This window comes from Canis lupus, chromosome 18 (genome assembly GCF_048164855.1).
Source record: "Canis lupus baileyi chromosome 18, mCanLup2.hap1, whole genome shotgun sequence".
In the NCBI taxonomy this organism is placed as follows: domain Eukaryota; kingdom Metazoa; phylum Chordata; class Mammalia; order Carnivora; family Canidae; genus Canis; species Canis lupus.
In genome coordinates, this window is record NC_132855.1 from 17,640,630 (window position 1) to 17,658,315 (window position 17,686).

At 57.2% G+C, this 17,686-nt stretch overlaps 1 protein-coding gene across 5 annotated transcripts in view; it reads left to right on the top strand.

Annotated features, from left to right (window-relative positions):
* Window positions 1-783: 783 nt before the first annotated feature.
* Window positions 784-17,686, top strand: part of CRHR2 (corticotropin releasing hormone receptor 2) — a 47,392-nt gene continuing 30,489 nt past the window's right edge. For 3 of the 5 annotated variants that reach the window (XM_072783597.1, XM_072783601.1, XM_072783598.1), the window contains exons 1-3: window positions 784-892; window positions 9,640-9,733; window positions 16,760-16,885. In XM_072783597.1, the coding sequence (XP_072639698.1) occupies window positions 806-892; window positions 9,640-9,733; window positions 16,760-16,885 (307 nt within the window). In that variant the 5' untranslated portion in view covers window positions 784-805. Of the gene's footprint in view, window positions 893-9,639; window positions 9,734-16,520; window positions 16,663-16,759; window positions 16,886-17,686 lie in introns of those variants that run through there. The other 2 variants (XM_072783599.1, XM_072783600.1) reach the window with 1 other exon arrangement.

Consider the following 17,686-nt stretch of genomic DNA (forward strand, 5'->3'; position numbering starts at 1 on the left):
CCCCGGGGGCCCCCTCCTCCCTTTCTCCATTCCTCACTTTCCAAGTTGGGGAGCTACAGACCGAGAAGAAGGAGAAGGAGAAGAAGGAGAAGGGGAAGGGGAAGGGGAAGGGGAAGGGGAAGGGGAAGGGGAAGGGGAAGGAGAATAAGAAGGAGTAGAAGGAGAAGGAGAAGGAGGAGAAGAAAGAGGAGGAGGAGAAGGGAAAGAAGAAGAAGAAGAAGAAGAAGAAGAAGAAGAAGAAGAAGAAGAAGAAGAAGAAGGAGAAGAAGAAGAAGGAGGAGGAGGAGGAGGAGGAGGAGGAGGAGGAGGAGGAGGAGGAGGAGGAGGAGGAGGAGGAGGAGAAGGAGGAGAAGGAGGAGAAGGAGAAGGAGAAGGAGAAGAAGGAGGAGGAGAAGGAGAAGAAGATGGAAAAGAAGGAGAAGAAGGAGGAGGAGAAGGAGGAGAAGGAGGAGGAGAAGAAGGAGGAGGAGAAGAAGGAGGAGGAGAAGAAAAGAAAGAAGAAAGAAGAAAGAAGGAAGAAGAAGGGGGGGGGCTGATAAAAGGCATTGACCCCAGGTGGGCAGGTGGACCCAGAGGCCGCCCCGCCGCCCCGCCGCCCCGCCGCCCCGCCGCCCGCGGCCCAGCACCTGCTATAAATAACCTGGAGGGGCGGGCTCGGGGCGGGGTCAGCCGCGGGCCGGGGCGCGGGGACAAGGGCCGGCGCGCCTCACCTGGGCTGCGGGGTGCGCACCGAGGGCCCCTGCGCGCCGTGGGGGGGAGGGGGGCGCCGGGGGCGCGGGGGGGGGCGCCTTCCCGGCCGCCGGGCATGGGGGGTCCCGGGGGTCCCGCGCGCCTCCTCCACGCCGCGCACCCGGTCCTCGGCTTGCTCTGCCTCCTTCCGCCGCTGCTCAGGGTAAGTGCGGGCGGTGGGGGTCGGTGTGGGGCGCCCCCCCCCAGCCGGGAGCTCGGGGAGGCGGGTCCCAGGGCTGGGTTAGGAGCTGGGTGAGCGACGTCTCGGGACTTGGTGGCCGTGTTGAGGTCGGGGATCCGCGTGTGGGATGGAGCTCCTGTCGGGATGAGGGAGGCAGGAGAGGGGACAGGAACCTGACACCAGCTAGGATGGGACCTGGAGCCCCTTAGGGCTGAGCGCAGCCTTGTGACCGAATCCCCAGCGAGCGTCTAGGACCTGCCCCTCCTCAGCTCCAGAAATTCCCTATCCCATGTCCGCTTGGTCCCCTCCCCCGTGGACCCCTCTCCATCTCCCCATCACGCCCTCCCTCGTCCCACCCCCAAAAGGGAACACCAGAGACAGACGTGCCCATCCCCATCATCTACCACCCTGCCGCTACCTTCCTCTCAGTGCCTTAAACCAGGCAATCCCAGTTCCAATCGAGCAATGGGACGGAGGAGGCCCAGGGAGGATCAGCCTAGCTCAGGGGTTCCAGAGACTGTGGGCAGGCCCCCACCCCCGCCCTATGGCTAGAGTCAAGATGTGCAGGTGGATACCTGGGTGGAGGATGGATGGAAACTATATAGAAAGAGTGAGGGTGAGGGTGGGAGGGAATGGTTCCCAGAAACAGGTGCAGGAGGAACCCACCTCTAACCCTCTCCCCATCTTCCAGAAGCTCAGAGAAGGAGGGACATCTGTTCCAGGTCACACTTCTCATGAAGTGTGACAATGTTAAAAGGGTTCAGAGAGGCAAGAGGGGCCAGAGGCTGCACAATTCAGGGGAGAAGAACCAGGCTAGAAGCCAGGCAACTTGGTCTTGTCCCGACGCTACCACACACCAGCCTCTGGGACCCTTTCCTGGGCCTCGACGTGCTCGTGTCAACGCAGACGGCTCATTTAACACTCATTCAACAGATAGACAGTGAGCATCCACTGAGTGTGGCAAAGTGGCTTTGCCGGCACACCTGACTCAAATCCCTGCTTTGCGGCTTGTCATGTGACCTCGGATATATTTTACTCACATTTTCTGATCCTCAGTTTTCTTGTCAGTAAAAGGCAGGTGACATCAGTGCTTGTTACCGGATAGAGCTGTCATGAGCAATGGCTGAGATGATGTAAGGAAAGCTCTCAGCACTGTGCCTGGCGCAGTCAACAGTCGTACCTTCAGCTATGCTTTCGTGCCAGGCACTATAGACAGAGCATGACGGCAGTGGGGGCGCTGCCCTCCCCAGGGTCCAGTCAGGTCGAAGAGGGGGCAGTCACTGCCCCCTATAGGCCCTGACACCTGCCACGACCCTTTAATGACATTGAAGGCTGTACTTGGGATGAGTAGAGGTTGTGGAGTGGGTTCACTACCACCTGCGGTCCCAAAAGCCCTGAGCTTTGAGCTTTCTTTGCTTCCTGTCACTCATTCTCAAGACACATGCCATCCAAGGGAGCCAGATGTTAGGCCGGGTTGCCCCCAACCGTCCCTTCGGGGGCCATGATGCCAACTGTATAAGCTGGTGAGCCAGCGAGGGCTTCTGGCGGCTGCCCCAGAGCCAGGCCGAGTTAGGGATGGGGTTGGCCTGAGAGAGGGTCCCTTGGCTTCCGGGGGTGTCAGAACCGGGAACCTCAGAGGCAGCAGTCTGCATCCCCTTAGAGCCCACCAGACCCTACCCCAGGAGAGCCCAGCCTGAGACTGAAGACTGATTGTAAGTAACCACCCGGAGAGGATCTGAACTGTGATCTCTCTGGCCCTGAAGTGCAGGCTTCCTTGTGGTAATGGCATTTATTTCTGGGTCCTCATCCAACTACTCGAGATTTCTGCTCCCCGTGAAAAGAGAACATGGGACCGGAGCAGGCGGTGGGGAGGGCAGGCACCGCAGGAAGGGCCTGGCTTCCAGCCCTCTTGCTGATTGAACTGGCATTTAAGGAGGACCGTTAAGCAGTAGGGACCTAAGGGGGAAAACACTGGCCCATGGCTCCTGCCCTATAGAGTTGATGGCCTAGGAGGAGGCCCTGCAGGAAGAAAATAATGGTGAAGCATTGAACATGCATTTACAAACTCTGGTCTCTGGAACTGAGAAAAGTATGTGCAGGTTCTGAAAAATTCTGCTGGGAGGTGGATAGGACAGGGGTAGGGACAGGGTGGCCCTGGAGGAGAGCCGCGGGGAGAGCAAACAGTGGGGGAAGGCCCAGGACAAGCCCCAACCCTGAGAAGAGATGGTGCCAAGCTTTGGGGGGTCTGGTGGACCCCAGGGGGATCAGATTTCTGTCCCGAAAGCACGGGGAGCTCTGGGAGCTTCCTGGATAGGGGAGAGGCCTGCCCTGATTTGCCATTATGGGATTCCAGCTAGTGATTTATGGGGAGGACACCCTGACCCGGCCTGCACTGCAAGAGCCCAGGGGAGCTGAGCTTTGACCTTGGTGCTCCCCATTGTCCTCCGAGGCCTTTGGGAAGTGGTTTTCAGGAGGCAGCATGGAATCATGAAGCCTGTCTCGTGCACTAGGCGCTGGGCTCAGGGTGGGAGATGAGCAGCTCTTCGCAAGAGGAAACACGTTGGGTGAGGCTAAGTAACATGGCCCCTGGATTCTACACCTCCCCAGTCTAACCCTGTGAGCTACTTACCTTCCCCTCTGTGAGGACCCCACAACTCTATCAGCCCCTCTTGGTGGAGTCCAGCCTCTGGGACCTTTAGGCAACAAAATACTGTCACCCCGCCTCCAGGGTCTCAGCACAGCCCCTCTGTGGCCTCTTGCTCCAGGTCCCGCCCTCCGGTGGGGCCATCTGTGGGAGAAGGCCCAGCAGCAGAGAAGTCCCCGGTTCCAGAAGCCTCCCTGCAGCAGGTCCCTCCCTGCTGCACAGCCCTCCCCAGACCAAGGCCAAGGTCCTGCACCCCTTCCCCACACACCCAGGGTCTGCAGCTCGTGGGCAGGGGGCTCCAGGGCCATGTGCCAGAAGCTAATACATCTAATGACTTTTCCTAAAAATTCAACTACTTTCTGAGTAGTTGGCTAAGCCAATCATCTAATTTAGTCTGTTTTTTGCCACTTTGTTGATGTTTATGTACTTTTTAGAAAACCATTTTGTCTGAGAACATTGCTAACTTGCTTTTGTATTCATGATAAGTCTTAAATTTACAGCACTTTACGAATTATAAAACTATTCTCTACCCTCTTAGCTGTTACTTTCTACTTTATTTGATTTTAGCCATTATTAGGAGTCCTCAGCCAGTTTGTCAAAAATCACTTTATTCAAAATTCTAATTTTTTTAGGATGTCATTTCAGATCCACCAGAGGGAAGGATAATTATTCAATAAGCTTATTTTCTTTATTCTATTTAGCATCTACGTGGGGTTTACCGCATGCTCAGCACTGTTGTACGCACTGATACGCATTGTGTATTTTAAGCTTCAGAATACCTCCAGAGGATAAGACCATCATTACACCCATTTTATGGATTGGGAAGCTGAGGCGAGGTCATTTGCCCAAGGTCACTCATCTGGTAGTGGCAGGGTCAGGATTTAAACCAAGCAGCCTGACTCCAGATTTTCTTCCCTTTATAAAAATTTGCTTGGGATACGCAGACAAATACCACGACAAATCAGAATGCAGTGACTTTTAGGTCAACTGGACATTAGATGAATCGATAATTAAGGAGGTAATTTTAGACCTAGTGACCTGTTCTAGGGCCTCTTGCTGGCAAGTCCCTCCCCGCTTTCCTGGGCCTCTCCCCTCCAGTGCTTCCCCCATCCTCAGACATCTGTGAGAGGGCCCAGGGCTTGGCACAGGCAAGGGGGAGGCACGGAGAAGAGAGAGCCACAGGCTGCCAAAGATGAGAAAGAGCACACGATAAGGAGGGGCCTAGAAGTTTCTCCAGGTGAGTTGTTGGCTGTTAGAAGTGGTTGGGAGAGTGGGTATCTTCGGAAGAGGCACCTGCTGGAGCCCTCAAGGATGGGAGGACCCAGGGGAAGCTGCTAGGGCCCTTGGGGTCCTCACTTGAAGTCCAGCACCTGAAAAGTTAGAATTGAGTATCTAGTCTAGAAACCAGTGGGGAGGAATCCTCCCCCTCCCAGAGGAGTCCTCTCTGACCTTGGGTAGAGAGGGAGGAGGCAGGAAGGGAGCTCACCCCATCCCCCTCTGGTGACCAGCGGCCTGGCCACAGGACCCGTGGTCCCGTAAATCCCCTAGGCTTAGACCAGGGGCTAAATTTAGACGGAGCTTTGCAGCCAGACCAAGAGGGAGCACTAGGGCTGGGCCGACACCCTGGCTCCAGGGAGGTGGCACCTTTGAGGCCTGCCTGGTCCTTGGGGCACAGTTTCTGCCTGGACAGGGCCCAAGGTGGAAGGGCAGCTGGCATCCTGCCCCTGGCCTGCAGCCTCCTCCTCCCACCAGGGCCTCTCCCCTGCCCTTTCTAACGTGAAGGCTTCCAATTCCCGGCACGCGGAAGCTGGAACCAGGAACCGGGCTGGCCTCACGGTGAAAATTGAGAAAGAAGGAATCTGACAAGCAGGAAGAGCCCAGAACCTGGGGATAGGGGTGCAGGACTGTGGCCTCATCCATCCATCCAGTCAGCCAACAAGCACTTATTGAGCACCTGCTGTGTGCCAGGCTCTGGACCAGGAACGGGGGACCCAGATGTGAACCAGACAGATGTGGATGGCCTAGAGTCTCCCTGGGTAGAGGTGAGGGGTGACGGGTGGCTCTCTGCCCCTAGGACATCCAAGAGTTGGGTGCGGAAGCATAAGGGGTCCCCTGCAGAAGAGAGATTAATGGGGAGAGGAGCCTCAGAATCAGTTGTAGAGCCCTGCCCAGCTGGCTGGGTCTGCCTCCCCTCCTGTGGCCCAGCTCTCTGCCTGCGGGCCCCACTGTCCTGGGGAGAGCAGCCTCTTACTACAGTGGCCTCCCGAGCCCCACAAACGCCCTGTTTGGGACTGACTGAGACGCGCAGCATCTGTGGACCACAGCCTTCACTTCCTCCCCCAGGACCAAGTCATCTGAGTCTCTGACCAAGCCACAACCTACCAGACTGTCTGTGCAGTCCTGCCTCCGCCCCTTAGCTGCTATGCAGCCTTGGCAGGTGACTTTGCCTCTCTGGGCCTCGGTTACCTCTTCTATAAAATGAGGTTATTTGCAGCCCCCCCAGAGGCTGTTGTGAGGCTTGAATGGAGCACTTAGAGCTGTGTCTAGCACATTGTAAGCGCTGACTGTGCATTAAAGGAGCCTCTCCCGGCCCCCCGCCCTCTGCCCTGTTAATGCCTCAGACCAGAGGCTGGCTGCCCCCTGAACAGGCCCTGAGTTTTCCTGCCTCCCAGCCTTTGTTTGCTCAGCTCCTGCCCCAGGAACCTCTTTCTGCTCTTCTTATCCTTCCCCCTACCTTGAACACAGCTTCCGTCCTTTTAGACTGAGCTCCAGCACCCAGCCCTCCATGGAGCACTCAGTCTCCTCACCCAGCATGCATCGGGCACTGCTGACCCGTGTGCCCCATAAGGGGGCTTCAGGCTGCATCCTAAGGTGCCCAGTGCTGGGAGGGGTGCCGAGGGCTAAGGGGGATCCGTGCTGGCTAGAGAGTTGGGGAAGGGGGAACATGGGGTTCTAGGAAGCTTTTCTGGAGGAGAAGGATTTGAGTTGGACCTTGGGGCTCCCCACAATGAGGCTTGAACCCCACCTCCATCTCTGAGTTCCCTATGGGACCCCTCCAAAAGTCCTTGACGGAGGTCACCATTTGACACATGCCTTCTACTTGCCAGGCTCCTGACCTACAGTAACTTGTTTCAGGTGCTCCAAGACCTTATGGGGTTTGTACTATCTGCATCTTAAACATGAGGGGAGCGAGGCTCAGAGAAGTTAAGTCACTTGGCCAAGGCCACAGAGCTAGTAAGCAGCATGCTATGGCCCCAAACATGGGGACGTTTACAGTCTACTGGCTCTGGGAGCTCGTGGTCTAGGCCTCGGGGTGTGACTGTTCAGGGCCCTGTCTCTGCTTTCCTTTGGCCCACTGTGTGCTTTCAGAGAGCCCAGCCTCTTCTTCCTCCTCCCTGCCCACCCAGCACCAGCAGCAGCAGCGGCAGCTCTGCCCCAGATAGGCACCTCCAGGCTGTGTTGTGGGTTTGAACAGAGTCAAGTCCACCCAACCAGCCCCTTGAAGAGAACGAACATCTTTACTGTGCCAGCTTCTTGGGCCAGTGGAGAAGTTACAGAAGATGGAGCCCAGATCTGGGCAAACCTCCTCTGATGGGCGCGCCCGAGCCGCCCAGGGCTGGCCAGGACACATCAAGGCTGAGCACAGCGATCCGCGCCCCAGTGCTCTGTTCAGCAAGGAGCCTCGGCCACAGCCTCAGCCCGGGGCGTCTGATGCAGGGACAGCCCCGGGATGCCTGAGTCCTGGCGGAGAATGACCCCCCTCCCTCTGTGGGTTCTCATCCTTGGACTGCCTGCCCAAGGATGAACTTGAGCCATGGGGCTGCCATGTGGCGGCTGGAGGCTTTGAGAGAGGGAGCTTGCATCTACCAGGCCAAGGGCCACCTGAACGGAAGGGGCCCGCCGGCCACACCATGTGCCTCTGGGTTGAGCATTGCCTCTGCTGTGCCCCCCTGATGATGCTGACTTGCTGGAACTTTTGTCCCCCTGGGGAGGGCAGTATTAGCTGCCTCTCAAACAAGAAGGGGCAAGAAGAGGGAAGGGAAGTGTGCGATGGGTCAGGCCTAGGGCCCACACTCCTCACACCCAGCTGAGGGTGGGCCTCGGAATTCTTCTTGGAAGTCCCTAAAGAGTGTCCTCTCCTCTTCCTAATGCCCAAGAAGCTGAAGCTGAGGAGCTCCCAGGAGCCCCCAGATAGGTGAACAGCAAGACCACGGCCCATAGTGTCTGTCTGTCATGCTGGCCAAGAGCCCAGAGCTCATGGGAGCCCTTTATTCACACACACACACACACACACACACACACACACACACACACACTATTCACACAGTCACACATGCCACACCTGCATAATACATATCCCCCTACACCTTACACACACACACAGGGCACACTATACCTATACTACTCAACCACACGTGCTACACAAGCACACACCTCACATACAACTTACACACACACCAAGCACCCACACGACACACGCCTCTCTCCCCAGCACCTCTCTCTGTACCCAGCCTCGTGGGAGGGAGAGCCAGCTGGTCCTAGGAACGGTGCCCCTGCTGCCCTAAGCCCTCCCAGGAGCCACAGGCAGCGTCTGCCCATCTGGCCAGGTGGGGTCAGTTACTAGGAGCTCCCGGCCAGCATGTGGAGGCTGAATGAGCAGCCTCCAGCCCCAGCACAGGAAATGGACCGAGCCAGATGCGGGGAAGGTGATGTTGGAGGCCTGTGGGGCTCTAGCCCTGGGGATCTTCTGGGGCAAACATTGACCCAGCTACCCTGGAGGGAACCTGTGATGGACAAGGGAGAGGGGAGGGGCTGCCCACTAGTGGGTGGTGCCTTCTAGAATCCTGGAATCAGGAATGTCAGGGTTGGGAGAGGCACAAGAGTCATTTGCATACGCACTTATACATGCACAAGCACACAAGTGCACTCAGACATGCGTACTGGCCACAGAGCAGGAAACATGGTGGCCTTGGGAGGAATGGGGGACAAGAGTTAGAATTCTGGAGTGCCGTGCCCTCATTCCATCTCACACCATGCATTCCCCAGCCTCTCTGCCTTTGCATACGCTATGCTCTCTACTTAGGATGTTCTTCCTGGCACCAGCCTCATCAGCTAGGCAAACTCCTACTCAATCTTCAAAGCCCACATCAGCATGTCCTCCTTCAAGATGCTACTCCTTTCCGCAGCAGCAAATTGTTGATGCTGTAACAACGTGGTCACCCATCCATCTTTCCCACTAGAAGATGATCCCTCAGGAACAAAACCACATTTGTTTTATTCCTCTATATCCAGCACCTGTTTTCATGGTTTTTCCAGGTTATGGCATCCTGGATGGTCTTTAATTTTTTAGATGGAATTGCCATGGCTGCCACAACCATGTCTGTTCCCCCGTGAGTGCCCACATTGGCACAATGATCCCTTCCTTTTTCCCTACTGATTCTTCTGCTTGGCCCCAAAGTGCCACCTCTTCCAGGAAGCCTACCCTGTCTTTCCAAGTCCAGGTGAGGTATCTCTCCCATGTGGAGACATCCTCTGTTGCAACTGCCCATTTACCTGTGTAACGGGGAAACAGAGTTACATTGTCTGTGCTCCTCCCCTCCCTTCCTTGCCTTCTGAGTTTAGGAGATCCCTCCCTTGCTGGGACCACCCCAAGGACACCCAATGGGTCTCCCAACCAGGGCCAGACACATAGTAGGCATTCTACAAATATCTGTTAGGGAAACAAACAGCTAGTGGACACCCACCTGACTTTGCCGACAGAAGGACAACCGAGCACATCTCATCCTGAGGAGGAGAGCTTTGGGGACCAGGGGATGGGCAGCACAGATTCCTGTCTTGGAGGTCAGACTGCACTGGACCACTCCTAAGGCCTGGTCAGGGTTCCAGGCTTGGCCAGGCTGCCATCCTGCTGCGTGGCCAGGCATTTCCCTCCTCAGTTTCTCCTTTCTATACAATAGAGGTAAGGGAGGTAAGGGAGGTAAGGGAGGTAAGGGATGAGTGATGGAACAGGGTTGGGGGAGCAGACAGGTGCTGTCAGTGGCTGGCCAGGGCCTGACCTCTGACCCTCATCCTTCCTATCTTCTAGGCTGCTGGGCCGAGCCAGGCGCAGATACATCAGCCCCAGTGGGCACTGCTGGAGCAGTACTGCCGTGTGGTCACCACCGTCACCAACCTCTCAGGTATGCAAGTCCACCGCCACCACCTGGTGGCTGGCCCTAGGAGATGAGGGTGGACCTCAGGGCCAGGAGGAAGGAGACAGCTCTCCTGGACCAGCCCAAGCTCTGGGGTTGTGGATAGTGACTGGCCTCCCATCCTGGCTCTCCTCTCTGTCGTTGGGCTGGCCCCTTCTCCATTTGGGGCACAGGCCCTTCACCAACGATGAAGTTCTTGCCTGGAAGTCCTCCTCCAGCCCTCAGCTCCCAGCTCCCTGCATCTAAAGGCAGCTGGCTGGGCTGGTGTTTTAGAGCCCAAGGAGGGGGTGCCCGGCCTGCTTAGAAACTTGAGCAAGCCAGAAGGTGTAGACAGCACTCTCTGGTTGCCGTGACTACAGGTGTCGCCTCCTGGTAAGGACCTGCAAGGCAGGGCGGGGGGGGGGGGGGGGGGGGGGGCGCGGGGGGGGTGCTGAATCCTGACCCTCGAGTCTTCCAGCAGCTGGCTCAGAGTCAGGGTCAGCCCCGCAGAGCTCAGAACAGCTGTAGGCGGTCCTGGGATCCCAAGAGGCCCCCAGGCCCCACCCAGGGTCCTGGCATTCTCGGTCGCACCCACAGGAGCAGCAGGGAAGGAGGAGGGACGGGTGGGGAGGGGAGCCCGGGGATCTGAGCTGCTGCCAAGGCCACAAGGAGGTAAGGGTGCTTCCAGCGGTGGGAACCAGCACCAAATGCAGCCTGACCCCGGCAAGTTGCCTGCCTTCCTGACAGTGGAGTGGTCTAGAGTTCAGGTGCTGGGGTCAGACAGACTCAAGCCCGGGTCTTACCTCCTCCACCTCGAAGCAGCATGGCCCTGATGGGTCACCTAGGCCTCCTGAGTTAGCTGGGGGGCTGCTGCAATGCACCACAGACTGGGTGGCTTACACCACAGAAATGTATTTTCTCACAGTCCTGGAGGCTACAAATACAAGATCAAGGAGTCAGCAGAGTTGGTTTCTTCTGAGGCCTCTCTCCTTGGCTTGTGGATGGCCGCCTGCCTTCTCCCCGTGTCTTCCCTCTGTGTCCTAGGCTCCTTTCTCTTTTCTTTTTTTAAGATTTTTATTTATTTATTCATGAGATAGAGAGAGAGAGAGAGGCAGAGACACAGGCAGAGGGAGAAGCAGGCTCCCTGCAGGGAGCCCGACGCGGGACTCGATCCTGGGTCTCCAGGATCAGGCCCTGGGCTGAAGACGGCACTAAACTGCTGAGCCCCCCGGGCTGCCCCCTAGGCTCCTTTCTTACATGGGCTGTGGTCACACTGGATGAGGGCTGGCACTCATGTCCTCATTTTAATTTCATTACCTATCTCAGGTAATTAGGTATAAGGTCACAGCCTGAGGTATTGAGGGTTAGGACAGATGGATTTAGGGGGACACAATTCAGGCCCAGGAGACCACCCAAGCCTCAGTTTCCTCCTCTGTCAGAAACTGGTCTCAGAGGCTTACTGTGGAGTTCAAATGAGAGATCATGGAAACACCCAGCATGGGCCATGTCACCCATGAGCCAGGAAATGGGAGCCCTCCCATTTCAAGAGGGTCCCAGCCTTTCCTTCACCAGAGTCCTCTGCTCTCAGAGGCAACACTGGTTTATCAGCAGACCCACCACCTTCTTCCTGCCTTGCCCTCCAGCGCATGGCACAGACCCTCGCCTTCCCCGTGACCCCTGGCAGGATGGCACCCCACCCTCCCCTCCTCAACTTCCCCAAATATAAGGCCTCCCCTGCTTAACTTATAATATCATTCATCTGTTTGCAAATGGGACACATTACATTGATATACTTTGGAAAAAAAATTTTTTTTAAATCGAAGAAGACAGTAAGTGTTCGCTATTCCACAACCTGGGAATTTTTATAATGTTTATATCCCCCAGGAGTTTACCGATCTATAGAGCCTCATGTTTTTGTTGTTGTTGTTGTTTTTTCACAAAACTGGGATGATCCTGTGTCCACAATTTTTTAACCTGCTTTTACCTCTTATAACTCAGGGTGAACACTTCTCCATGTCATTAAATATGCATCTGCCATATCACAGATGATGCTGCCTAGCAGTGGTCATGGGGACACATCATCCCTCATTCACCATGCCCTTAAATTGGGGTGCATAGGCAATTAGGATGCCCTTGGACCTGAGGAATAGTTTCTCAGATCCCCACACGAAACTGATCTCATTTTAGGTGTCCACTGATTAAGAAAATGCATAATGATTAATGTAAAAGTTCAGAAACAAGTAAAACCAAACAATCTGTTGTTTAGACATACATACATATGATAAAACTGAAAAACTCAGAGCACGGAATGATAAATATTTAAGAGAATGTTCCCCCTGGGGAAGGAGTATTTAGATAAATATGTAAGTGATTGGCAAGGATCTGGGTTTCGATGTGGTGATAGATTCCTTATATTTAGTACTACATCCGAACTTCTATAAATAAAAAACTAAAATAAAATGAAGTTAGGCCATGTTTGGGCTAATGATGACAGGTGGTCATAAATCAAAGGCTATGACCAGTTAAACTGTATGCCTCTGAGGTCCAGATAAAGGAGAATCACACATAATCACAGGGGACTTCAGGCAGGCTTTAAATGGATTATTTCTGTTTTTTTCATCACAGAGGCACCTAATGGGGCAGAGATGGTAATGCACATTATTTATTCAGTCCATAGGCAATATAAGGACCCAAATGGATTCCAGGATCCCTTGAAACAAAATAATTCCCCAATCCAACATGTGCATGCATGCATGCATGCACACATCTATACACACACACACACACACACACACACACACACACACACACACACACCAGGGCTGGTCAAATGGGAAGAGAGCCTTGGCCAGGAAGACAGAGCTGCTGCCAAGGCCTGGAGCCTTCTGATGGGTGCCGGGAACTAGCTAGTGAACATGACCAGCCCCGCCCTCAGAGAGCCATGGGCTGGTAGAGGAGACAGTAGAAAACCCAACAACCTTGGTGTGACATAGACCAGCCCCAAAAGATGGAGACCCCTAGGAGGGCCACCCAACTCAGACCAGACAAAGGAGGGGAAGGCCACGCTGAACGTTTGAAGGGCAAGAGGGAGTCAGCTAGGCTAACTGGAGTGAAGAGTGGCTAAGGGCTTTCCTAGCAGAGGGAACAGCACATGCAGAGCTGCAGAGGTATAGAATGGTTCCGGGGAATGATGAGTTGGTCCAAAGAGCATCTGAAGTTGGCAAGAGGGAGAGCATGAAGGACGGAGAATCTGGGAGAGTGTTCTTCGCAGTGCATAAGAGCTGAGCTCCATCCTGAGGGCAATGGGGAGTCACTCGTAGAGGAAGAATACAGTAATCTTAATTGCAGAAAAATCACTTCATCTGCCTAGTGGAACAGACAGGGAGCCGAGTGTGACTGGTGCAGAGGGGAAGGTGGCCCAGGGGGGTGGGAGGCGGAAGTTCCCTTTGTCCATCTGTAAATGAGAATGTGGGCTTGGAAGGTTGCTGAGGACCCTGCCTGGTTCCACGGTTGAACTTGAAAGTATCATCTTCCCTTGGTCATCCTCCACTGTGCCAAGGTAGAGGGGGATGCGTAGGGGAGGACTGTCGGGCTCGGGGGCACTGTCTCCAGCGCCACCAGGCAAACGTGGGGCACCCTCTGTCCTCTCCCAAGACTCCACACCCTCCGCAACCCCATTATAATTCCCAGTAAACCCCACAACCTTGACCCATAACTGCCTGTTCCTCGTGTCTTCAATCTGACCGAGCACAGCCCTGTAGAGAGGCAGAGACAGACTCTGTCCCCTTAAACCCTATTTTCCAGCTGACATGTGATGGACGGTGGGATGACTGAGAGAATGTGTGTGATGCTGCAAAGACACGTGACAGCAAGACTCAGTGTGTGTTTCCAGCACGCTCGGCGTGCCTATTCAGCTCTGCACGAAGGACCACCGTGTGTGTCCAAGCTCGCCTGAAACCATCCACTGCCACGGCAGCTGACGTGAGAGGTGGGCCAGGGGCACCTGCCTCACCCCATGCTGCTCCTGACCCATGGCTATCTTCCTCAGCACCTGTCACGCTTCCCCAGACCTACTTGCAGCCTGTCTCACTGGCCTGGGGGTACACAACTATCCCAATACCTTCCCCCCAGTGCCTGGCCTGCAAGCCTATCTCCGTCCCAGACACCTGCCATTCTCCACTGCTTCCTCAGTTAGCGTTCTTGCTGGCCCAGACTTTGTTTATTTGTAGTGGGATTTAATCTAATTGAGGACATTTTTAGCTCTCTACAATCTCATCCTCGGTTACCTATCTACGAACACTCAAGTGAGCTATAAAGTCAACTTGTTCCAAAGCTGCTCCTTCAGTCCCCTCTGTGTCACATCTAGAACAACAGACAGTTACGCTCATCATAATAGGATCCATGTAGAAATGGCCCTGCGTCCCAGAAACCCGGGCACCTTGGGTCTGTGGGTCTGTGTGCAGGCCCAGCCTTTGGTTCTGCCACTGGAATAGTCACTTCCCAGAGGAATCTTTTGGACATGCGCTCTCCCCGTTAGGAGCAATCCAAGTCTCCCAGGCCATCCTACTCTGCAGAAAGCTGCATGTGAGGCGAGAAGTCATCGGCCTCCGGTCATTGGGCCCTCGCCACCCCTGTGCAGTGGCTCTGATGATAAGCACATTAATAACTTAGCTTGGTTTCTCTCTTTTCCCCTGTACTGTGATCGGTGTGTGGAGGGCCCTCCTTTGAGCATGAATGAGACTATTTCCCAGTGAAGACATAGGCTGACCCTGCCAGTCACACTCTAGCCTATATGGGACCCTGCGGGGTAGGGCTCAGCCTGGACCGGGGGACAGGACTATGCAGAGGTCGGAAGCTGAGGCTGGGGCTCGACTTGTCCTCCCCTGCTCCTGGCACAGGCTATTATGAACACCAAGGGATCTTTGCCTCTGCTGCTGCCCAGAGCTGAGCCAAGGGCTCTAACTGTCCATTCAAGAGGCAGAGGACAGACCTGGCTGGGTGATCTGCACCTGGTACCTGCCAGTCAGCTAGCCCTGGAGAGAATCCAGGGCTCAACCCTAGGCTCAGTGCTCTCTGGCTCTCTGGCTCTGCCTTGGCAATGACAAAAGCATTCCTATGGAGGCTGGGGACACGGGAGCACACAAAGGCAGCCCAGCCCACCTCTTCCCCGCTGTCTGTTAGGGCATAGTGCTAGTACAGGGTGCTATCGGCCTTCTCTGGCAGCTTTGTTTCCGGTGGAGGCCAGCACAGGGGAGGACAAGACTAATTCCCCTGGGACCTCCAGCCCAGCTGGGTCCGGGCCCCAGCTCCCCCTGCCCTCTGAAGATAGGGACAGGCAGCACACACTCACACACACTCGTACATCTTCCTCAGTCTCTGCATCTCATAACTCAGAGCCAGAGACTCTCAAGGCTGGCAGGAGCCTCAGAGAACATTTCACCCTTGGCCCCCCAAAGAGGGCAAGAATTGGGGTAACATGCAGGGAGAGTAGCCATAGAGGCAAGAGCAGAACCCAGCCTGAGTTTGAGGTGAACCACACATACCCAGGCCCTGTCTCCTGAGCCGGGACCTCTCCCCCACCCTCCCTGACCCTCCCCCAACTCAGCTGGCGTGAGCAGCTGGCCCACCTTGGGCAATCCCACTGGAGCCAGTACAAATTATGGAGCCAGCAGTCCTGAGTGGGCCTGGGCAGATTCCTTCTGATGATGTGTAGGTCCGGGATCCCTGGGTGGCTCAGTGGTTTAGCGACTGCCTTTGGCCCAGGGCATGATCCTGGGGTCTCCGAATCGAGTCCCACATCGGGCTCCCTGCATGGAGCCTGCTTCTCCCTCTGCCTGTGTCTCTGCCTCTCTCTCTCTCTCTCTCTGTGTGTGTCTCTCTCATGAATAAATAAAAATCTTAAAGAAAAAAAAAAGATGTGTAGGTCCTACACACACACACACACACACACACACACACACACAGGCATGGAAAGCAGTTCAGGCGCCCAGGCCAAATCAAAAGGAACAGAAACAGGTTTTCACTTTACTCCCGCTCGAGCTCAGGGCAGTAAGACCAGGGTATTTGAAGTCCTCCAGATAATTCCAGCCAATTTCTCCCCTAGATCCCCCCCCCCTTATTAAATGACAGCCCTGTCCGCTCCCCAGTCACCCGAGAGGGAGACCTGGTGCTCTGCCTGCCTCGGGCTTCCACTCGGCCTCTCCAGCCCCTCACCGGGGCAGGTTGTGCTCGGGCCTCTCTCCCCCAGCCCCGCGGCCTGGTCCGCGCTCCCCGTCCAGGCCACGGGCTCTCACTAGACGCTCCACGGCCTCCCGCCGCCTCCAAGCCCCTCGGCTCCGATGCATTTCCGTCCCACAGGGCCACAGGGGCCTTTCTGGAGCAGGATCGGCACGCGGCCCCTCGGCCCCCAGCGCCCGGGCTCAGAGTGGAAGCTCGGCCCCGAGCCGCGGGCTGGGGCTCCGGGGTGGGGGGCGCTGCAGGGGCTCGTCGGCGCGCGCGGGGCGGGAGCGCAGTCGCGGCCCCTGGCGGCCCCGGGGACCTGCGAGCCTCGATCCTCGATCCTCCCTCGATCCTCGGACGAGCGGGCGCAGCGGACTGCGGGCGGGGCCGGGGTGGGGCCGGGGGGCCCCGGGGGCGCGGCGCGGGGGGGCGCGGGGGCGCGGGAGGCCGGGCCCCGCCCCCTGGCGCCGCCATTGGCCGCGGCCGAGAGCGGACCCGCGCTCCGCAGCTGCTCTCGGCGGGGTCCGCTGGGGCGCCCGGCGGTCGAGGCTGCGGGGCGGGCGGGCCGGGCGCGCACCCACGCTGGCTCCGGGTCGGCGCGCGGCTCCGGGGCGCGATGGACGCGGCGCTGCTGCACAGCCTGCTGGAGGCCAACTGCAGCCTGGCGCTGGCCGAGGAGCTGCTCCTGGACGGCTGGGGGCCGCCCGCAGAGCCCCAGGGTAGGCGCCCCGGCCCCGCCCGGCCCCGCCCGGCCCCGGCCCCGGCCCCGGCCCCGCCCGGCCCCGCTGAGCGCCTCTCCTCTGCGCCCCGCTCCAGGTCCCTACTCCTACTGCAACACGACCCTGGACCAGATCGGGACGTGCTGGCCCCGGAGCGCGGCGGGCGCGCTGGTGGAGAGGCCGTGTCCCGAGTACTTCAACGGCGTCAAGTACAACACGACCCGTGAGTGCCCCCCACCCCCACCCGCACCCCCACCCGCACCCCCGATCCTCGCGGCCCGACGCCCCCGGAAGAGCGGCTCAGCGAGCGGGACGGCTCGGGCCGGCGTCGGAGACCCCAGGGCGACCCCGGGGCGCAGGCGTCAAGGGCCGCTTCTCCGCGCGGGGCGCCCCCCGTGTCCCCGACCCCACTGCCGCTCCAGACCTCAGCCGGACGGGGACCGCCCCGAAGGGCAGAAGGGAGGGTTGCCTTCCCTTGAGGGCAAAGCGCTCTGCTCTACTCGGGGTGCCTGAAGTTCCACACCCCTTTGTTTAACCAATGCTACTCACGCCACGGTTGGGGGCGCATATGCTCCGTTCCCACCCCCCCACCCCCCCACCCCCCACCGTGAGTGCCGCCATCAGACTCTACCAGAGAGGAAGGAGGGCAGGAGCCAGGAAAGATGGGGTGAGCCCTTGTGTTGGGTGGGCGCATGCAGAGCGTGGAGGGTTCTGGGCCAGAGCGTGTGGGTGTCACCGCATCCCTACCTGGATGTCCCAGACTGGCCCTCGGGGCTGTGAGTCAGGGCTCCTGGGCAGCGTTACTCCCACTGTCCAGGTAATGCGTGGTGTCTGAATCAGGACCACCCCCCATCTCCCAGAGAGCTGCGCCCTCCTTCCTCCTGGCACATCACTGGCTGCCTTGACATTCTGGGGAAGGCGGTAGCAGGAGCTGCCGGAGTCACAGAGCATCCAGGTGGGGTAATTCAGTGGGGGTGGGGGTGGGGGAGAGTCTATGCCCCGTGGAAGGTCTGATGGGTGCTTA